Source organism: Macaca thibetana, chromosome 5 (genome assembly GCF_024542745.1).
Source record: "Macaca thibetana thibetana isolate TM-01 chromosome 5, ASM2454274v1, whole genome shotgun sequence".
NCBI lineage: Eukaryota > Metazoa > Chordata > Mammalia > Primates > Cercopithecidae > Macaca > Macaca thibetana.
In genome coordinates this window covers 116,671,313-116,687,150 of record NC_065582.1, presented here as the reverse complement: position 1 = coordinate 116,687,150, position 15,838 = coordinate 116,671,313, and the positions used below count along the sequence as shown (strand labels likewise).

The window sequence follows — 15,838 nt, the reverse complement described above, 5'->3', positions numbered from 1 at the left end:
GGATTGCTACTCTGTACCTTTAGTTATCTGTCTGCACCTACCATCAGCTATGGAGTACATATTGTGGGCCTTATGGTAAGTCATTCAACTCTAAAATGCCATTCCAACATCTGCTTTTTGGGCCATTCCTGGTGCCAAATATCTAAGCTGGGTTTTCTGGAATGCAGATGCCAGGATGGAGATTAATACTCAAGAAGATTGTTAAGGAGTGGTTTTTATGGATAGAAGAAATAAATCATATTTAGGTAGGAAATTGAGAGCAATATAGTCTCAACAAGTCTCCAGTGATTGCATGGGACATTCTAAAACTGGTATGAAAAATCCATGTTCTCCTGAATTGAGTTAATCAATTTTCAATATTGATCAAATACCATATTAAGGCTAAATCAGGGAGTGTGACCTTGGGTGAGATTGCTTCCGACTATAGGGAGTACAGAAGTTGAAGGTTCTCTCCCAGTAGCACTCCCTGAAGCAATGGAGTAAACCTTATATGCCTAAAGAAGAACCTGGTGGCACAGCATTTTAATGTAAGGAACCTCCTGACTTTAATTTAATAGAAGCTCTATTATAATAACTACAGGTTGAGAGAACATTTATGAAGAATATAAGTATTAAATTAGTAACTCCTAAACTTATTTAATATTACAGTTAATAGCAACTGTGTATACTTGAAACTATATTATCTATATACATATATTTTTCTGTGTCATAAGGCATATCCATTATTTAATCTACAAAGCAGATCTGGAAAAAAATGTAGATTTGTAGACCCTTGATCATTCCGCACCTCTAGGGGCTGAACACTCACAAACTACAGGCTCTAAAGCAGACTATTCCCTGAACCTTCTGCCTCTGAAATTCAGTGACTATAACCTGGGTAGATTCCTCAATTATCTTTATTTTATTAATATACGGACATTACACAAAGGTGTCTACATAAATACTGTAAAAAATCAGTAATATCGAAAGACCTACATATTTTTATTTATGAACAGTTGTAAAATCTGCACAATACTTAGCATAATTTTTAACTTTGATATTTCAGCAATTGCTACAATTTTGAAAACAACACACTGACATTTTATTATGACTTTAGAGTTATAAGGAAAAGAGTTTAGCTGATTTGTTATCTGATTAAATCTTGGTATGGAGAATAAAACAGTAATTTTATAATTCATACTTACTTTTACAAATGTCACAGCTCCAAGTTCAACTTGAAATCATTAAAACTTTGTTATCTAAAATGTTTCTTAAAAACAATTGAAAAGGGAAAAATAATTAACAAAAATAAAGTGACAATATGTGCAGGATAATGAGAGATGCAAATATCAATCCTGATTGCTGTACAGAAATGTGATATCTCAGAATATTAACTATACTGATATTAAATGTAATCCTTTTATGAGAAGTTTGCATACTTTTCTGGTATAAATGACATCTTTATAAAATTCCTTATGATTATCACCAATTTAATACAAGGAATCGAGGTATTTAATAATCTCAAACAAATATATCTTTGATAGTAAAGGGGAATGTGAAGAGGTGGGTAAATGTTAAAACACGCTTTATAATTTCAGTATGTAGTACTAATTCAACTATTATAATGTAAAAATAATTTATATATATTTAAGATCTTAAAGAATTCATTATCCTTATGTTCTCTGCAATGTTACAGCAACATAGCTGTAGACATGGTATGAAAATGACAGCTATTTTATTTGAGTCAAAAGGTTATAACATTTAAAACTGGCTCTCTTCTGAGTAATTTGTGAAATAGGTTGCTATAAATATATGATGACATTTCATGTGGTACACAGTTATTTTGGGGACTTAGTATTATATAATAAGCATATGATCAGATTTGCAATATGTAGCATCATTGACATTTTACTTTCCTTTGCAAAAGGAAACAATGCCTGTTTCCCAAGTCCAAATTATAACCCCTTCACATGGATGTTTTTCCTGGTTTCATGTCCTAACTACACCTATGAGGTATGTTATTTATGTATGTAAATACTTGAATCCTATTCATGATATACTAAATGAATGTGCTTATGTATTTATATGTATTATAAATTAATATATACAAGAAAAATATAGAGGTCTTATCTATAGATCATGGTATAAAAAATAGAACATTTCAATCACAATTTTTTCAAATATTAAAGTCTTTCATTTTCTTATAAATATGATCCCATTTTATGAGATTGCTTGTGACTTTATATGTAAAAATTAAATTATTTTTTGAAAATGTATTCCTATTTATAAGTTTTCTAATATTTTAAGCCTTAAAATTACCTATTCAAAGCCACAAGTGAAGAAATTACTAGATTACATTTATGTATGTGCTAATTTAAGTTTTAATATAACAGATTGGATCATGGATTAGTTTCACAGTCATGACACAAACACTGCCAGGTAAGACCTAGATTTAATGACATTTAATCAAGTAAACGCATCTTTAGAAGAAATGGTTTCTGAGAAAAAGTTATTATAGTATTAAAGTATAGCATGTTTGCTAAAAGATTTTATAATTTCATATTGAGTTTGATTTTTAGCAGTATTAAAATATACTGAAGTACTTTTGCTCTTTATCTCTGTATAATTGTTGCTTAATCCAAGCCAGGAATTGTAATCCAAATGCATTTATTAAGCAATGAAGTTTTGTTTAGAAGAAGTTTTGATAACAATGCATTTTGCTTGAAACTTCTTCTTGTGCATGTGCACAGGCATGTGTATGTGTTTTGTCTTCAAAGGAAGAGTTGCGGTGTATGAGAGTTCATCTTGAATACTGAGCATTTTAACATACACTAAGAAGCTGAATTGCATGATTTCCATTTAGTAGAAGGACATATGTAATATCCATTTTATCCATTTTGTTATATTGTACAAAAGTTTTGAATCACAATTAATGTGGTTTATTATATGCATGTAGAGGAATATTATATGCATATAGGCAACTATTATTGAAAATTTTTAAACACAAAAATAAATCCTTATTTGGGAGTATTTTGTGGTTGTGGTATGTAAAATATGTAGATTCACTTTTAATTTTGTAATGTATTTTCTGTGTTTACTCATTCATGCAATATTGATTGGCTATTGCTAGGAAATGGGTATGAATAATGAAAATTGATAAGAAATTATGCAGCATTTGGGAAACATCTTAAAAGCTAAACATGCTAGTGATCCTTTTCCTGATATAACTTATTTGATAGAAATAAGAAAGAAATAATAATTATTTCTTTTTTCTTCTAGTTGGAATTTTTACACTTCTGATGAGTATCCAGATGTCTTTGTGGGCACAAAAGAAACATAAGATTTATCTGAGAAAATTCAGTTCATATATTCATAGAAAATCAGCAATGATTCCACTCATATTGTAAAAAGAAAAAAAAAAAAAAAACTCCTATAGAAAATGGCAACATATAAATTCAATAAATAAGACTTAATTAAGGATAGTTAACTATTATACTCCAACAATTCATGAGCAACAGTATATACACTGAGTAAAAATACAGTAAAATTTCACTAAATTTAGAGTAATGCACATGGTAATAAAAAGTATAAATTATAAATGCAATTAACTAAGAACAGCTCTGAATGTATTTGCATGGGATTGGTCCTTAAATAAAATTGTCTTACTTCATTAATACTTCACAATACTATTTGCATAAGGCAAAATATCACAACAAAGAAACAACCTGATTAAAAAATGAAAAAGTGATCTGAACAGACATTTCCCAGAAGAAGACATATACATGGAGAATAAGTATATCTTTAAAACACTCAACATTAACTATTCATAACGGAAATGCAAATCAAAAGCACAATGAGATATCATCTCATCCTAATTAGGGTGACTATTATCAAAAAGACAAAAAATATGACATCCGTTGTGGCTCATGTCTATAATCCTAACACTTTGACAGGCCAAGGCAGGAGAATTGCTTGAGTCCAGAAGTTTGAGACCTGGGCAACATATCGAGACTCTGTCTCTAAAAAGCATATCAAGATTCTGTCTCTAAAAAAGACTTTTATAAAGTAAAAATTAGCTGGGTGTGGTGGCACATGCCAGTAGGTAGTCCCAGTTACTGAAGATTGCTCCAGCTTAGGAGTTCAAGGCTACAGAGAGCCGTGATTAAACCAAGGCACTCCAGCCTGGGTGACAGAGTGAGACTGTCTCAAAATAAAATAAAATAAAATAAAATAAAATAAAATAAAAATTGGTGAGGATGCAGAAAAAAAAAATTAACTCTTGGACACTGCTAGTGGGAATGTAAACTAGAGCAGCCACTGTGGAGAACACTATGGAGTTTCTTCAAAAATTACAAATAGAACTATCATATGATCCAGCAATAACATTACTGGAAAAAGGAAATCTGTATATTAAAGAGACATTTGCACCCTATGTTTACTGCAGCACTATTCACAATAGCCAGGTTATAGAAGAAACTTAGGTGTCCAACAACAGTTGAATGGATAAAGAAAATGTAGTATATATACACAACAGAATACTATGCAGCCATAAAAACTGAATTCCTGTCATTCAGGACAACATGGATGGAATTGGAGGGCATATGTTAAATGAAAGAAGCCAGGAACAGAAAGTTAAACATTGCATGTTATTACTTATATGTGGAAGCTAAAAAAATTGATATCATAGAAGTAAAAAATAAAACAGGATACCACAGGCTGGGAAAGCTGCAGCAAAGGGAGACTAGAGAGAGATTTGTTAAAGGATACAAAGTTACAGCTTGGTAGGAGGAATAATTTTTGGTGTTCTATATCACTGTAGGATGACTATAGTTAAGAACATTATATTCTATATAGTTTCAAATGGCTAAAAGGGGATTTTGTACCCAACACAAAGAAATGATAAATGTTTGAAACCATGGATACTCTAATTTATCTCATCTGATCACTATAAATTATATGTATTGAAACATTACTATGTATCTCCCAAATATGTTCAATTCTTATGTGGCTTAAAAAATAAAATTTAATTTAAAAAGCATCTGATTTTTAAAGTAAATATTTTTCAAAGTTTTGACATTTAAATTACTTGAACTCCACATTATTTTGACAACAATTTAATTCTTTTGTTGTTCAATTTTAGTGAGATGTGTCATAGGTATTATGTCATTAGTTCAAATTCTTGTGGAAATTATACCTGTATTATAAGCATAATATTTTTATTTAGTTGTGTACCTTATTTATTAATAATACAGACATTGTAGGCTATCATACTGGAATTTACAATTAAAATATTTTCTGTTCATTATTTGATAATCATTCTGAATATATATTTTGAAATATATACTGTTCATATTTATATGTAAATTATATTTATACATCTTCTGAAATATATTTCAAAATATTTGTTGTACGTGTGTATATGTGTATATTACATATATACACATGTATTACATATATACACATATATATGCACATACACAAGTATATATATATATTTCAAATGGATTTTATGCACTTGCATAGCGAAAGTACATTGGTAATTTGGGGACATTAAGAATGGAAAATTTTGTTTTATTTTTAAATCTTTAAATACCTATCTTCTCTGAAAGCTTATGTGCACGTGTGTGTATATGAGTTTGTATGTGAGCATGCATACATACTTGACAAAGAGATGACGTGTATAAATCAAAGTACACATTATTTAAAATATTTAAAAGAGGCCGGGTGCGGTGGCTCACGCCTGTAATCCCAGCACTTTGGGATGCCGAGATGGGTGGATCACAAGGTCAGGAGATCGAGATCATCCTGGCTAACACGGTGAAACCCCGTCTTACTAAAAAATACAAAAAACTAGCCGGGCGAGGTGGCGGGCGCTTGTAGTCCCAGCTACTCGGGAGGCTGAGGCAGGAGAATGGCGTGAACCTGGGAGGCGGAGCTTGTAGTGAGCTGAGATCCGGCTGCTGCACTCCAGCCTGGGCGACAGAGCGAGACTCCGTCTCAAAATAAACAAACAAACAAACAAACAAACAAACAAATGTTTAAAAGAAATGTTCAGTTTCTTCTTATTTTTTAATTGTGATTCTTTAGATTTGTTAGTCTATGGAGCATTTTCAATTCTCAGATTATACATATGAAATAAAATATGTTTATTAAAGCTCTTAGATTATATGCATATATAACAATATATAAATATATGACAATATATACATATATGACTATATATATATATGACAGTATATTGTAAAGTAGGTCTATATGCACTGGGCAGGGACTGTTTATTACTAACATATGTGGCCACTAAAGAAATAACAAAAAGCCCTTTTAAAAGCCTTATAATACCCAAAGCATACTATTAAAATTTCTAAGGAGAAAACAATAACAACAATAAAATTCTCATTCCCTAATATCTATTCAGCTAAATTGTATGATATCATTTAATTATCTTAAAAAGAAATGTCAGTGCATTAAATCATATATACCCAATGCAGCTATATGATCAACTTCTTGTAATAAATGTCCCTTTTCTGAAAGACTAAGAATAGTTTCTGTTTTTGCAACTGGATCCTGACAAATAGTAACTTAGGAAATTTGCACATTCTTGTAGGACTAGAAGAAGGTCTTTACGTATGGGGCACCTATATGACAGACATTTTTCTTCCCAATGTGTTACATTCCCTTATGCCAGTTGCTCCATCATATTTTTTTCATATCAGTTATTCCCTTACTGTTGGCAGATATACCTTAGTTAAAGGATATCTTCATTATGAAATGTGTTTTTTTAAATGTATTTCTCGTTTTTATTTCCAGGTGGTCTCACTGCCTAAGACATCAAAAGAAAAAGCCTGACAAACTTACACCATCTTGTTATAAATATTAATGCTACAGGTATAATCCTGCAGCGGCCATGTACACGTTTTTAGCCTTTAAAACCTAAGCTTCATATATAGGTTTTAGGAGTTACTATACATAAGATGTACACATATGCATATATGTATGGGTGTGTGTGTAAATGTGCACACTTATAAACTTTAATGATACTCTCTAAATTAATATATAAGGTTTATATAAATAATAAGTTTGCATTGATGGCTGAAAAATTGTGCATTTCCTTTAATATAAAACAAATCTCTATAATCTCACATATTAATGGTTTTTTTACCACATATCTAAGTAACTTAATATTAGCTTATGAAGTATTTTGCAGGAACAGCATTTAACACTGCAGAGATTAGTTGTAGGTGTCTTAATTACATTTATATATCAGTGTGTTTGGTGGGGAAAGAAGATAAAAAATAAAACATTTAAATATAAAATTAAAATTAAAATAAAATATGACATTTATTTATAGTAGATGTCATAATTTGATGATATTCATAGGAAAAACATTAAGGAAAAATTTAAATGCAAAAAAATATATACATACATTACATAAATTAATAATAAAATTAGTACCATGGTTACTTGTTGAAGTAATATGCTGTCCTAAATATGTTTCATTATACCGTGTTCTCTCAGAGTTAACACTCTCATCCTGCAAATAAAAGATATATTCTCAAATTCTACAATTCTTGTGTGTGTATTTTCAACAGTTGTGATTTTTATGTCACGATAAATTATGATAATATTAGCAACTTTGAAATTCTATGCTTTGTGACTTATAGGCCTCATTTCTAATTTAATAAGGTATGTATGTATTTGATATTTTCATAAAAGCAATACAGGGTTTGGCCAAGAAGTTTTGTCATCTATGAAAGGCACACATTTGATGCTATTATAAGCCATATTAACTGGAGAACATTTCTAAAATACTTCTATTTCACATGCAAATTTTATACTCTATATATTGATGGATTTGTTTCTTAGATTGAGATTCAGATGTGGCAATTAGTGAGAGAGGAAAAAGGTACAAGCCTGTCTCTACTTTTTAGATAGTTTGCTTAAGAGACAAAACAAGTTCAACTTTAATTGAAATATTGCATGTTTGCTTGCTTAATTATTCTGTTATCCCTTAAATTAAATATTCTTTATAATAAGCGTGTCTTTGAACATGAAAAAAGATTAACAGCTCTGAGCGTGAAACTTTTCCTATCATGAGAGACATTTTAGCCTCATCGAAAGAAGACTTTTGCTTTGCTCAAACCATCCCATATTTCTTTTTGACACTTGGAAGTATGCCTCTGCTTCTTTTATTTCTTTTAAACATTCTGGAGTTTTTGTTGTTTTGTTGTTAACTGTTGCCAAATTAATAATTGTTAGATGACAAATGTCCTTAAAAAGTGTTTTTCAGTAATTGTGCCTAAAGAAATACAGTTATAATTGTCATCAAACTAATTTCGTATGCATGTTTTTCCCTCCAAAACCATAAATTGTCCTCTTCCTTCAGGACACTGTAAACCTTGAATTAGAATCAAATCAACAATTTGCATTCTTGTAATGTGTAAATCAGTTCATTTTTTAAACACAGGAGTCAAAGACTGGCTGGCTTACATATCCTAAACAGTTTTAATATGAAAAAATATATACAAATGTTTAGGAAAAAACAGTAGAATTAATTAAAATCAATTAGAATATATGTATTAAAAGCAATATTAAGTTGTATCCATATTTTGTTCTTTTATTCTTTGGGTTACATTGGATATAAATGGATTGACATAACCTCAACCTGTAAATGCTTCTTTAAAAATCATGGAATTATGAATTTGATTCCCATTTTCAGTCTTCCCTAAGGCCCTTTCTGTATTATAATTTCTTGGAATGTATTTGTTCTTCTTTTCTATAATTTTTGCCGCATATGTCATTTATTAAAACAAAACAAATGAAACAAAAATTCTAAAAACTAAAAATACACCATTACTGGTTATATGTCTTTCTTCAGATAAATGCATAGTTCTGTAAATTCATGCCCATGATATCTTCACAGATTATCCATTGGTTTTCTTGGTTAGTAATTCTTGTACATATCCAAAGATAGGTCAGTTCAGAGGGTCTTAAGGAAGATGAAACTGCTGAAATAAAGACTGGACCAGGTTGGGAAATGAATCTCACTTAAAACAAAGATTGATAATAATCTCAAGCAAAAGTGGAAAAATATCATAACAGGAGGTCTCTTGCCAGATTATAGCTTTACACATCCCATTTGGAGTTTAGTACCCAGTAATTTAAATATTTAAATTTGTGAGCATAAGAAGAAATATGAGATTTGATAACCTCAGAGCTTTCTAATACTAGATTTTGATAACAGTTAAAAAGTCAAGAGTCCCTTTAATTTAATTATTATTCTAGTAGTTACTTTTGGAAAAATTGTTTGATTTAATTCTCTATCCCAAAACAATTTGCCAAAAAAACCCAGTGTTTTAAAAATGCCACATCCTTGTCTTTCCCAGTATTTTCATAAAAAATAACTGGAGAGAGAAAAACAAAACAAAACAAAGAGATGCATCAGCTGCAGCTACACATCAATTAACACATAACTGCTTCCAGTGCCCAACCTTTCTACCTCCGGTTTCTACTTTTTCTACCTCTAGTCGTTACTTTTTTTTTTTTTTTTTTTTTTTTTTTTTTTTTTTTTTTTTTTTGAGACAGAGTCTGGCTCTGTCGCCCAGGCTGGAGTGCAGTGGCCGGATCTCAGGTCACTGCAAGCTCCGCCTCCCGAGCTTACACCATTCTCCTACCACAGCCTCCGGAGTAGCTAGGACTACAGGCGCCCGCCACGTCGCCCGGCTAGTTTTTGTATTTTTTTTTTTTTTTTTTTTTTTTAGCAGAGACGGGGTTTCAACGTGTTAGCCAGGATGGTCTCGATCTCCTGACCTCATGATCCGCCCATCTCGGCCTCCCAAAGTGCTGGGATTACAGGCTTGAAATGCATTTTGCGGCTAGGCATGGTGGCTCACACCTGTAATCCCAGCACTTTGGGAGGCCAAAGTGAGTGGATCACCTGAGGTCAGGAGTTCGAGATCAGCCTGACAGATATGGAGAAACCCCGTCTGCACTAAAAATACAAAATTAGCCGGGCATGGTGCTGCATGCCTGTAATCCCAGCTACTGAAGAGGCTGAGGCAGGAGTATCGCTTCTATCCGGGAGGCGGAGATTGCAGTTAGCTGAGATCGTGCCACTGTACTCCAGCCTAGACAACAAGAGCAAAACTCCGTCTCAAAAAAAAAAAAAAAAAAAAAAAAAAAAAGAGTTCTGTTTCTACGTGTATATTTTTAGTTTTTGGCTGTGACTCAAAATAGACTACAGCGCATTTTGTTTTTTAGCAACACTCGTGGAAGAAAATGTTACTCTCTAACTCATACACAGACATACACACAGATCGATTTTAAGAAACATTACTCTTTAAATGAAGCATACAAAATGAAAATAGTCTCATTTTTAAAATGTGTATGTTAAATTTTATTTCTCTCTAAAAGTACTATTTCCAGAAGCTAACATTAAGAAAATAGTAAAATTCATAATGATATTTAAATATTTTTTATGACCTTTACCATTCTTCCAGTAATTAAGCATATTTCCAAGATATTTAAGGTCAATTTTAAGGAACTAGCATTCAGTACATGTTAAAGTTTAGCGGTTGACATATGTCAATGATAACATTTGTGCTCATAAAAAAATTCGTGAATCAGTAATGAGGGTTTCTATTTTAATTTTTATTAAAAAAAATAAAATCCTGAGGTTGCTCCTGAATGTCAGAGGTGATTATAACAATTTTGCTTTGTAAATACAATTACAGGTATTTTTGTAGTTTTTGCATAATGATAATTTAAAAACGTATTTTAAAGACTGCCTAAAAGTTAATTTTCACCAGGTGCATAATGAAGCCTGTAATTAGGCCTCCTTCAGAGGAGGTTTGATTGTGAAAATACACAGCAGCATTTCCTGAGATAAAAGTTCCTGCTAAAATGGGATTTGGGTTTTTAACTTTAGTTTGCTAATGGTTCTTGAAATGCGAGAAAAAAGTCATTCAGAAATATTTACAAAACAAATGCATAATTATTTATTTTATTGAGCATATAGAAGACATTTTCATACCATGTTTGGTAAATGAAATCCCATAGTCTGTTGCCAGAAATAAAACTGTTAAAAATATAAGAAGTACTCTCAATAATCCCAGTACATAATTTCTGGTTTATCCCATTGTTCTGTCAGCTTGTAAATGAGAGTTGTTTCTGTCACATAATACTTTGGGTGTCACTTCTTGGCCTCCAGAAACCTCTGTGGCGGGTGGTGCCTCTGCTTGAGATCTGCTCTCACCTGCAGAGCTTGTTCCCCCAACTCAGACCAGCAGGTTGCACTTGGCTCCCGATAACAGCCCGGAACCCATGCCTGCGGAGGGTGAGCCGAGTTCAGGACTACCAGGGGTGTTAAGCGAGCAAGTGTGGGGTCCTGCCACTCCGCACAACAAGGCGCTCTGGCTGCTGTGGCGCAGCGGGGAGCTCCAGGTGCCTACACAGGTGCCAGTGTTGTATAAGGCTGTGGCTGGACCGGGCTTACAGCAAGCAGTTTCTGCTGTAGACACTGGGGTCTGGATGAGGGGAATGTGGGGAACATGGTGGCACACAAAAAAGTTGGAGACGCCAGCAACTGCAGAATCCCAAGGGGGGCGGGGTGCCACAGCTCTCTCATTCCCACCTCCAGCATCTCAGGAATTTATCATTTTTAATTTCCATTTATTTATTTATTTATTTATTTATTTGGTTAATTATTATGCTGATCTTTTATCGTGTTTTTAAAATGCCAACTCATTGAAACCGTATTCTTGTTCATTCTTTTAATTCATATTTCCCAGGGACATAGACCAAGGCTCAGGATATAAAAGGTGCCAGTAAATTTTTCTTAAGTGACTAAGATTATAACAGCTTTTTCAGTCCTGTCACCTTGCTCTCACCTAGAACTCCCTGGTTTTCTCAGCCCTGTCATCACTTCCCATCACATGGGGTGGCCACCGAGGTCTATAGTGTTACAACTCTGGCTTGGGGAATCCTGAGGTCTGGGCCCCCAGAAGTGTTGGCAGTCTTCACTTTCACTTTCACGGACTGATGGTGTCACCACCCACAGCTTGGCAAGCTGGCCAGGAATGTGTTACAGCTCTTTTTAGGCCTGCTCACAGTTCAGCAAGAAGGCCAGGAAAGCATTACAGCCTTTTCAGCCTCCGCCATTTGGTGGGGCCCAAGCTCTTGTCCACATCCAGAAGGAATGAGGTTACACCAGTAACTGGAGGGTGAGCATGGCAGAAGACTTTTACCCAGTGACAGAATAGCTCTTAGCAGAGAAGAGACCCAAAGTGGGTAGCTCCTTCCCTCTGAGGGGTACTTCCCATGTCTGTCTGTGTCTGGGGGTTTTTATGGGCTCAGAATGAAGTACATGCTCATTGGTCTATGGGCTGGAGGAAGGGTATGCTGAGTGGTCCATTAGTGGGACTGGAAAAACCATCATTTGATTGGCTAACAGGCATCAAGGACGTTTTCACTCTGCGTGTGGATTCTACGCGGAACTGGCAGCCTGGGGTTCAAATTTCAGGCTGTCTCCAGCCAGAAGGTGCGGTTCCACGGGAAACTTGCCCCTATTTGCCTAGAAATTTGCCGCCTGCTGATTTCATTTCTTTGATAAACTAATACTCACAATTCCTTCTTCCTCCATCGGCGACCTCCTTACTACCAATTCTTCAGATGGTTCATTTTTCAAAAGCACTCCCAAACTTCCTCACACAGTCTCCAAGTAGAAGAAATTGTTATGCTTTATCTAATCAACTATATTGACTCATACAACAGAGTACAGTTGGATATATAATTCGAATAAGATTTTTTTTTAAATCTAAGTATTTTACTGTAAGAAGAAGATAAAGTTCTCAAAAAATAAGTTATTTAGGCAATATCCTATTTAGGATAATTTAGTTTATCCTAAACTATCTGACACTGGATAAGTATGTTTGCCTGTTTAGACATGAGTCTTCTTATCTGTAAAGCAAGATGTTTAGATAACTTATAATACTTTTTTCTCTATTTTATAGAAATAATTGTAGATTTAAATAGTTGTCAATTTTCATTACTTCTAAAATTATATATTATAAAGCCAATGCTAAAGTTCTATGAAAAATATTTATTTTATATAAAATCTCTTGAGGTGTTCTGTCCTCACCTGTTGAGTGCTTCTAGGAGAAAATCATATACCAGTTTAACGCTCCTATTTTTTCTGTTAGTAAGCATGCTCGAGTGCACTCACCCAACTCCTGAGGCCTTATCAGGAAGCTGCTGATCACCAGTTTCAGATGTTGCTACCTATTGGGAAACTGCCTTTCCCTGGCACTGGCTGCAACTAACTATTATTTTAGACAGACAGTTTTAACAACTTCCTGACCATCACCTGATGGTTGCCTGATGCTCCTGGGGGGATTTGGCTCTCCTGCACTGTTCATGTCTGCCTGACTACCTAACATAATAAGGGAAGAGACCACCTCTCATATTGTCTTATGCCCAATTTCTGCCTCCAAAGAAAGAAAAAGTAAAAACTGAAAGGCAAAAATGAAATCCACAAGCAGACAGCCCAATGCCACACCCTGGGGCTGGTAGTTAAAGATCGACCCCTGACCTAATCGGTTACCTTACCTATAGATTACAGACATTGTATAGAAAAGCACTGTGAAAATCCCTATCCTATTTTGTTCCAATCTAATTACTGGTGCATGCAGCCCCCAGTCACGTACCCACTGCCTGCTCAATCGATCATGACCCTCTCACATGCACCCCCTTAGAGTTGTGAGCCCTTAAAAGGGACAGGAATTGCTCACTCAGGGAGCTCAACTCTTGAGATAGGAGTCTTGCCAATGCCCCCAGCCGAATAAACCTCTTCCTTCTTTAACTCGGTGTCTGTGGAGTTTGGTTTGCAGCTGGTCCTGCTATAATAATACTACCAAAAAAAAAAAAGGCATGGTTATTTATATTAATTTTATAATGTAAAAAAAGAGAATAACACAAAAGATATAACCAAAAATATACAATTGTTTGGGGCTGGGAGTATTACAAATATATTTACTTTCTTTCTCCTGTTCTATGTTTTCTTGAATTTCCATGTAAAAGTATAATCTATTCCACTATAAGGTTTGAAAAAAAATTATTAAACACATCAGACTCTATAAACTGTCTCCTTTACTTTTTCCCTGGTATTATCTTCAAACATATTTTCTCATACTTCCTATGTTCAAGAAATGCAGATCAACATAATATGTATTGGACTCTTCACATGATTTTATACAACTAAATTTCTACATATGTTCTTCACTTTACAATTTAAGCATTCTCTAAGAGTTTTAAAAACTATATTAAAATTCGGGCCAGGCGTGGTGGCTCACGCCTGTAATCCCAGCACTTTGGAAGGCCGAGGAGGGTGGATCACCTTAGGTTGGGAGTTCCATACCAACCTGACCAATATGGAGACACTCCGTCTCTACTAAAAATACAAAATTAGCAGAGCATGGTGACACATGCCTGTAATCCCAGCTACTCAGGAGGCTGAGGCAGGAGAATCGCTTAAACTCAGGAGGCGTAGGTGGCAGTGAGCCAAGAACACGCCATTGCACTCCAACCTGGGCAACAAGAGCGAAACTCCGTCTCAAAAATAAAATAAAATAAAATTCACCTTCATGGCCAGGCACAGTGGCTCATACCTGTAATCCCAGCACTTTGGGAAGCCAAGGCAGGTGGATCACCAGGTCAAGAAATAGACACCATCCTGACCAACATGGTGAAACCCCGTCTCTACTAAAAATAAAAATCAATTGTGCATAGTGGAGCACCTGCAGACCCAGCTATTCCAGAGGCTGAGGCAGGAAAATCACTTGAATTCGGGAAGCAGAGGTTGCAGTGAGCCGAGATCACGCCACTGCACTCCAGCCTGGTGACAGAGAGAGACTCTGTCTCAAAAAAAAAAAAAAAAAAATCAGCTTCATATATAAATTACATATCAAATATTCCATATTTTTATAAATATTGTACACCAAAAATTCAGTTCTGAACATCCTTAACTGACTGAATAGGTCCTCTCCTGGCCTCAAGGACCTCAGAGAGACTTGAAAAACTGAGTTCCTGGCCTGATTGGAAAAGGGTTCTCAGACATGCCTCGTTATACTCCCTCCCTTTTGGAGTTTACATCAATGTAGAAACAATAAGATGGACAAAACAGACTATTTATGGAAATAAGGTACCCATTTATAAACAAATCCTAAGGCCATGCATGGCAAGGGTTAAGTCATACCCTAAAAACCATACAATTTCATTAAATTTTTTTTTTAATTATTCTGGTGTAATAATGTAATGTGACTTTCTCTCTAACCTGACTCTGGTATAGCATCACATGACAGCAGACCTTGAAGGAAATAGAAATATTTTACCCCAATGTATATCTTTTTGGCATATTTTGAAAAGGTCCTACAAGGTCCTCTTTTGTGGGAGAAAATTGCATTAGTAGAGAATCTCCATTATTGCAGCCAGGTGTTCCCTTTCTATGTTTTTCCTGATCTAGGAGAGATTAACAGAGAGCTTGATGGCTTTATGGCACTTCGTCTGCATAACAAGGGCTTTGACCTCCACAACTCCCTTTATCTTAACTCAGGCATTTCTTTCTACTGACTTCAAGTCTTTAGATAAAGCTTATTTCTGTTAACCAATTACCAATCAGAACCTTTGAATCAATCTATGACCTGTAAGCCCCCGCTTGAACATATTCCCCTTCTTTAGGCTGAACCAATGTACACCTGCCATGTATTGATTTATTATTTTACCTACAATTTCTGTTTTTCTAAAATTTATAAAACCAAATTGTAACCAGAGTGCCACACACACACTTTCTCAGAACCTCTTAGGATTG

The 15,838-nt window shown here is 34.3% G+C and overlaps 1 protein-coding gene across 2 annotated transcripts in view; it reads left to right on the top strand.

The window, feature by feature from the left end:
* The window catches only part of TECRL (trans-2,3-enoyl-CoA reductase like), a 120,828-nt gene extending 116,602 nt beyond the window's left edge, over positions 1-4,226 (top strand). Inside the window, exons 10-12 of one of the 2 annotated variants that reach the window (XM_050789886.1) lie at positions 1,907-1,992; positions 2,373-2,418; positions 3,259-4,226. In XM_050789886.1, the coding sequence (XP_050645843.1) occupies positions 1,907-1,992; positions 2,373-2,418; positions 3,259-3,386 (260 nt within the window). In that variant the 3' untranslated portion in view covers positions 3,387-4,226. The remainder of the gene's footprint in view (positions 1-1,906; positions 1,993-2,372; positions 2,419-3,258) is intronic. The other variant, XM_050789888.1, reaches the window with a different exon arrangement.
* Positions 4,227-15,838: the final 11,612 nt, after the last annotated feature.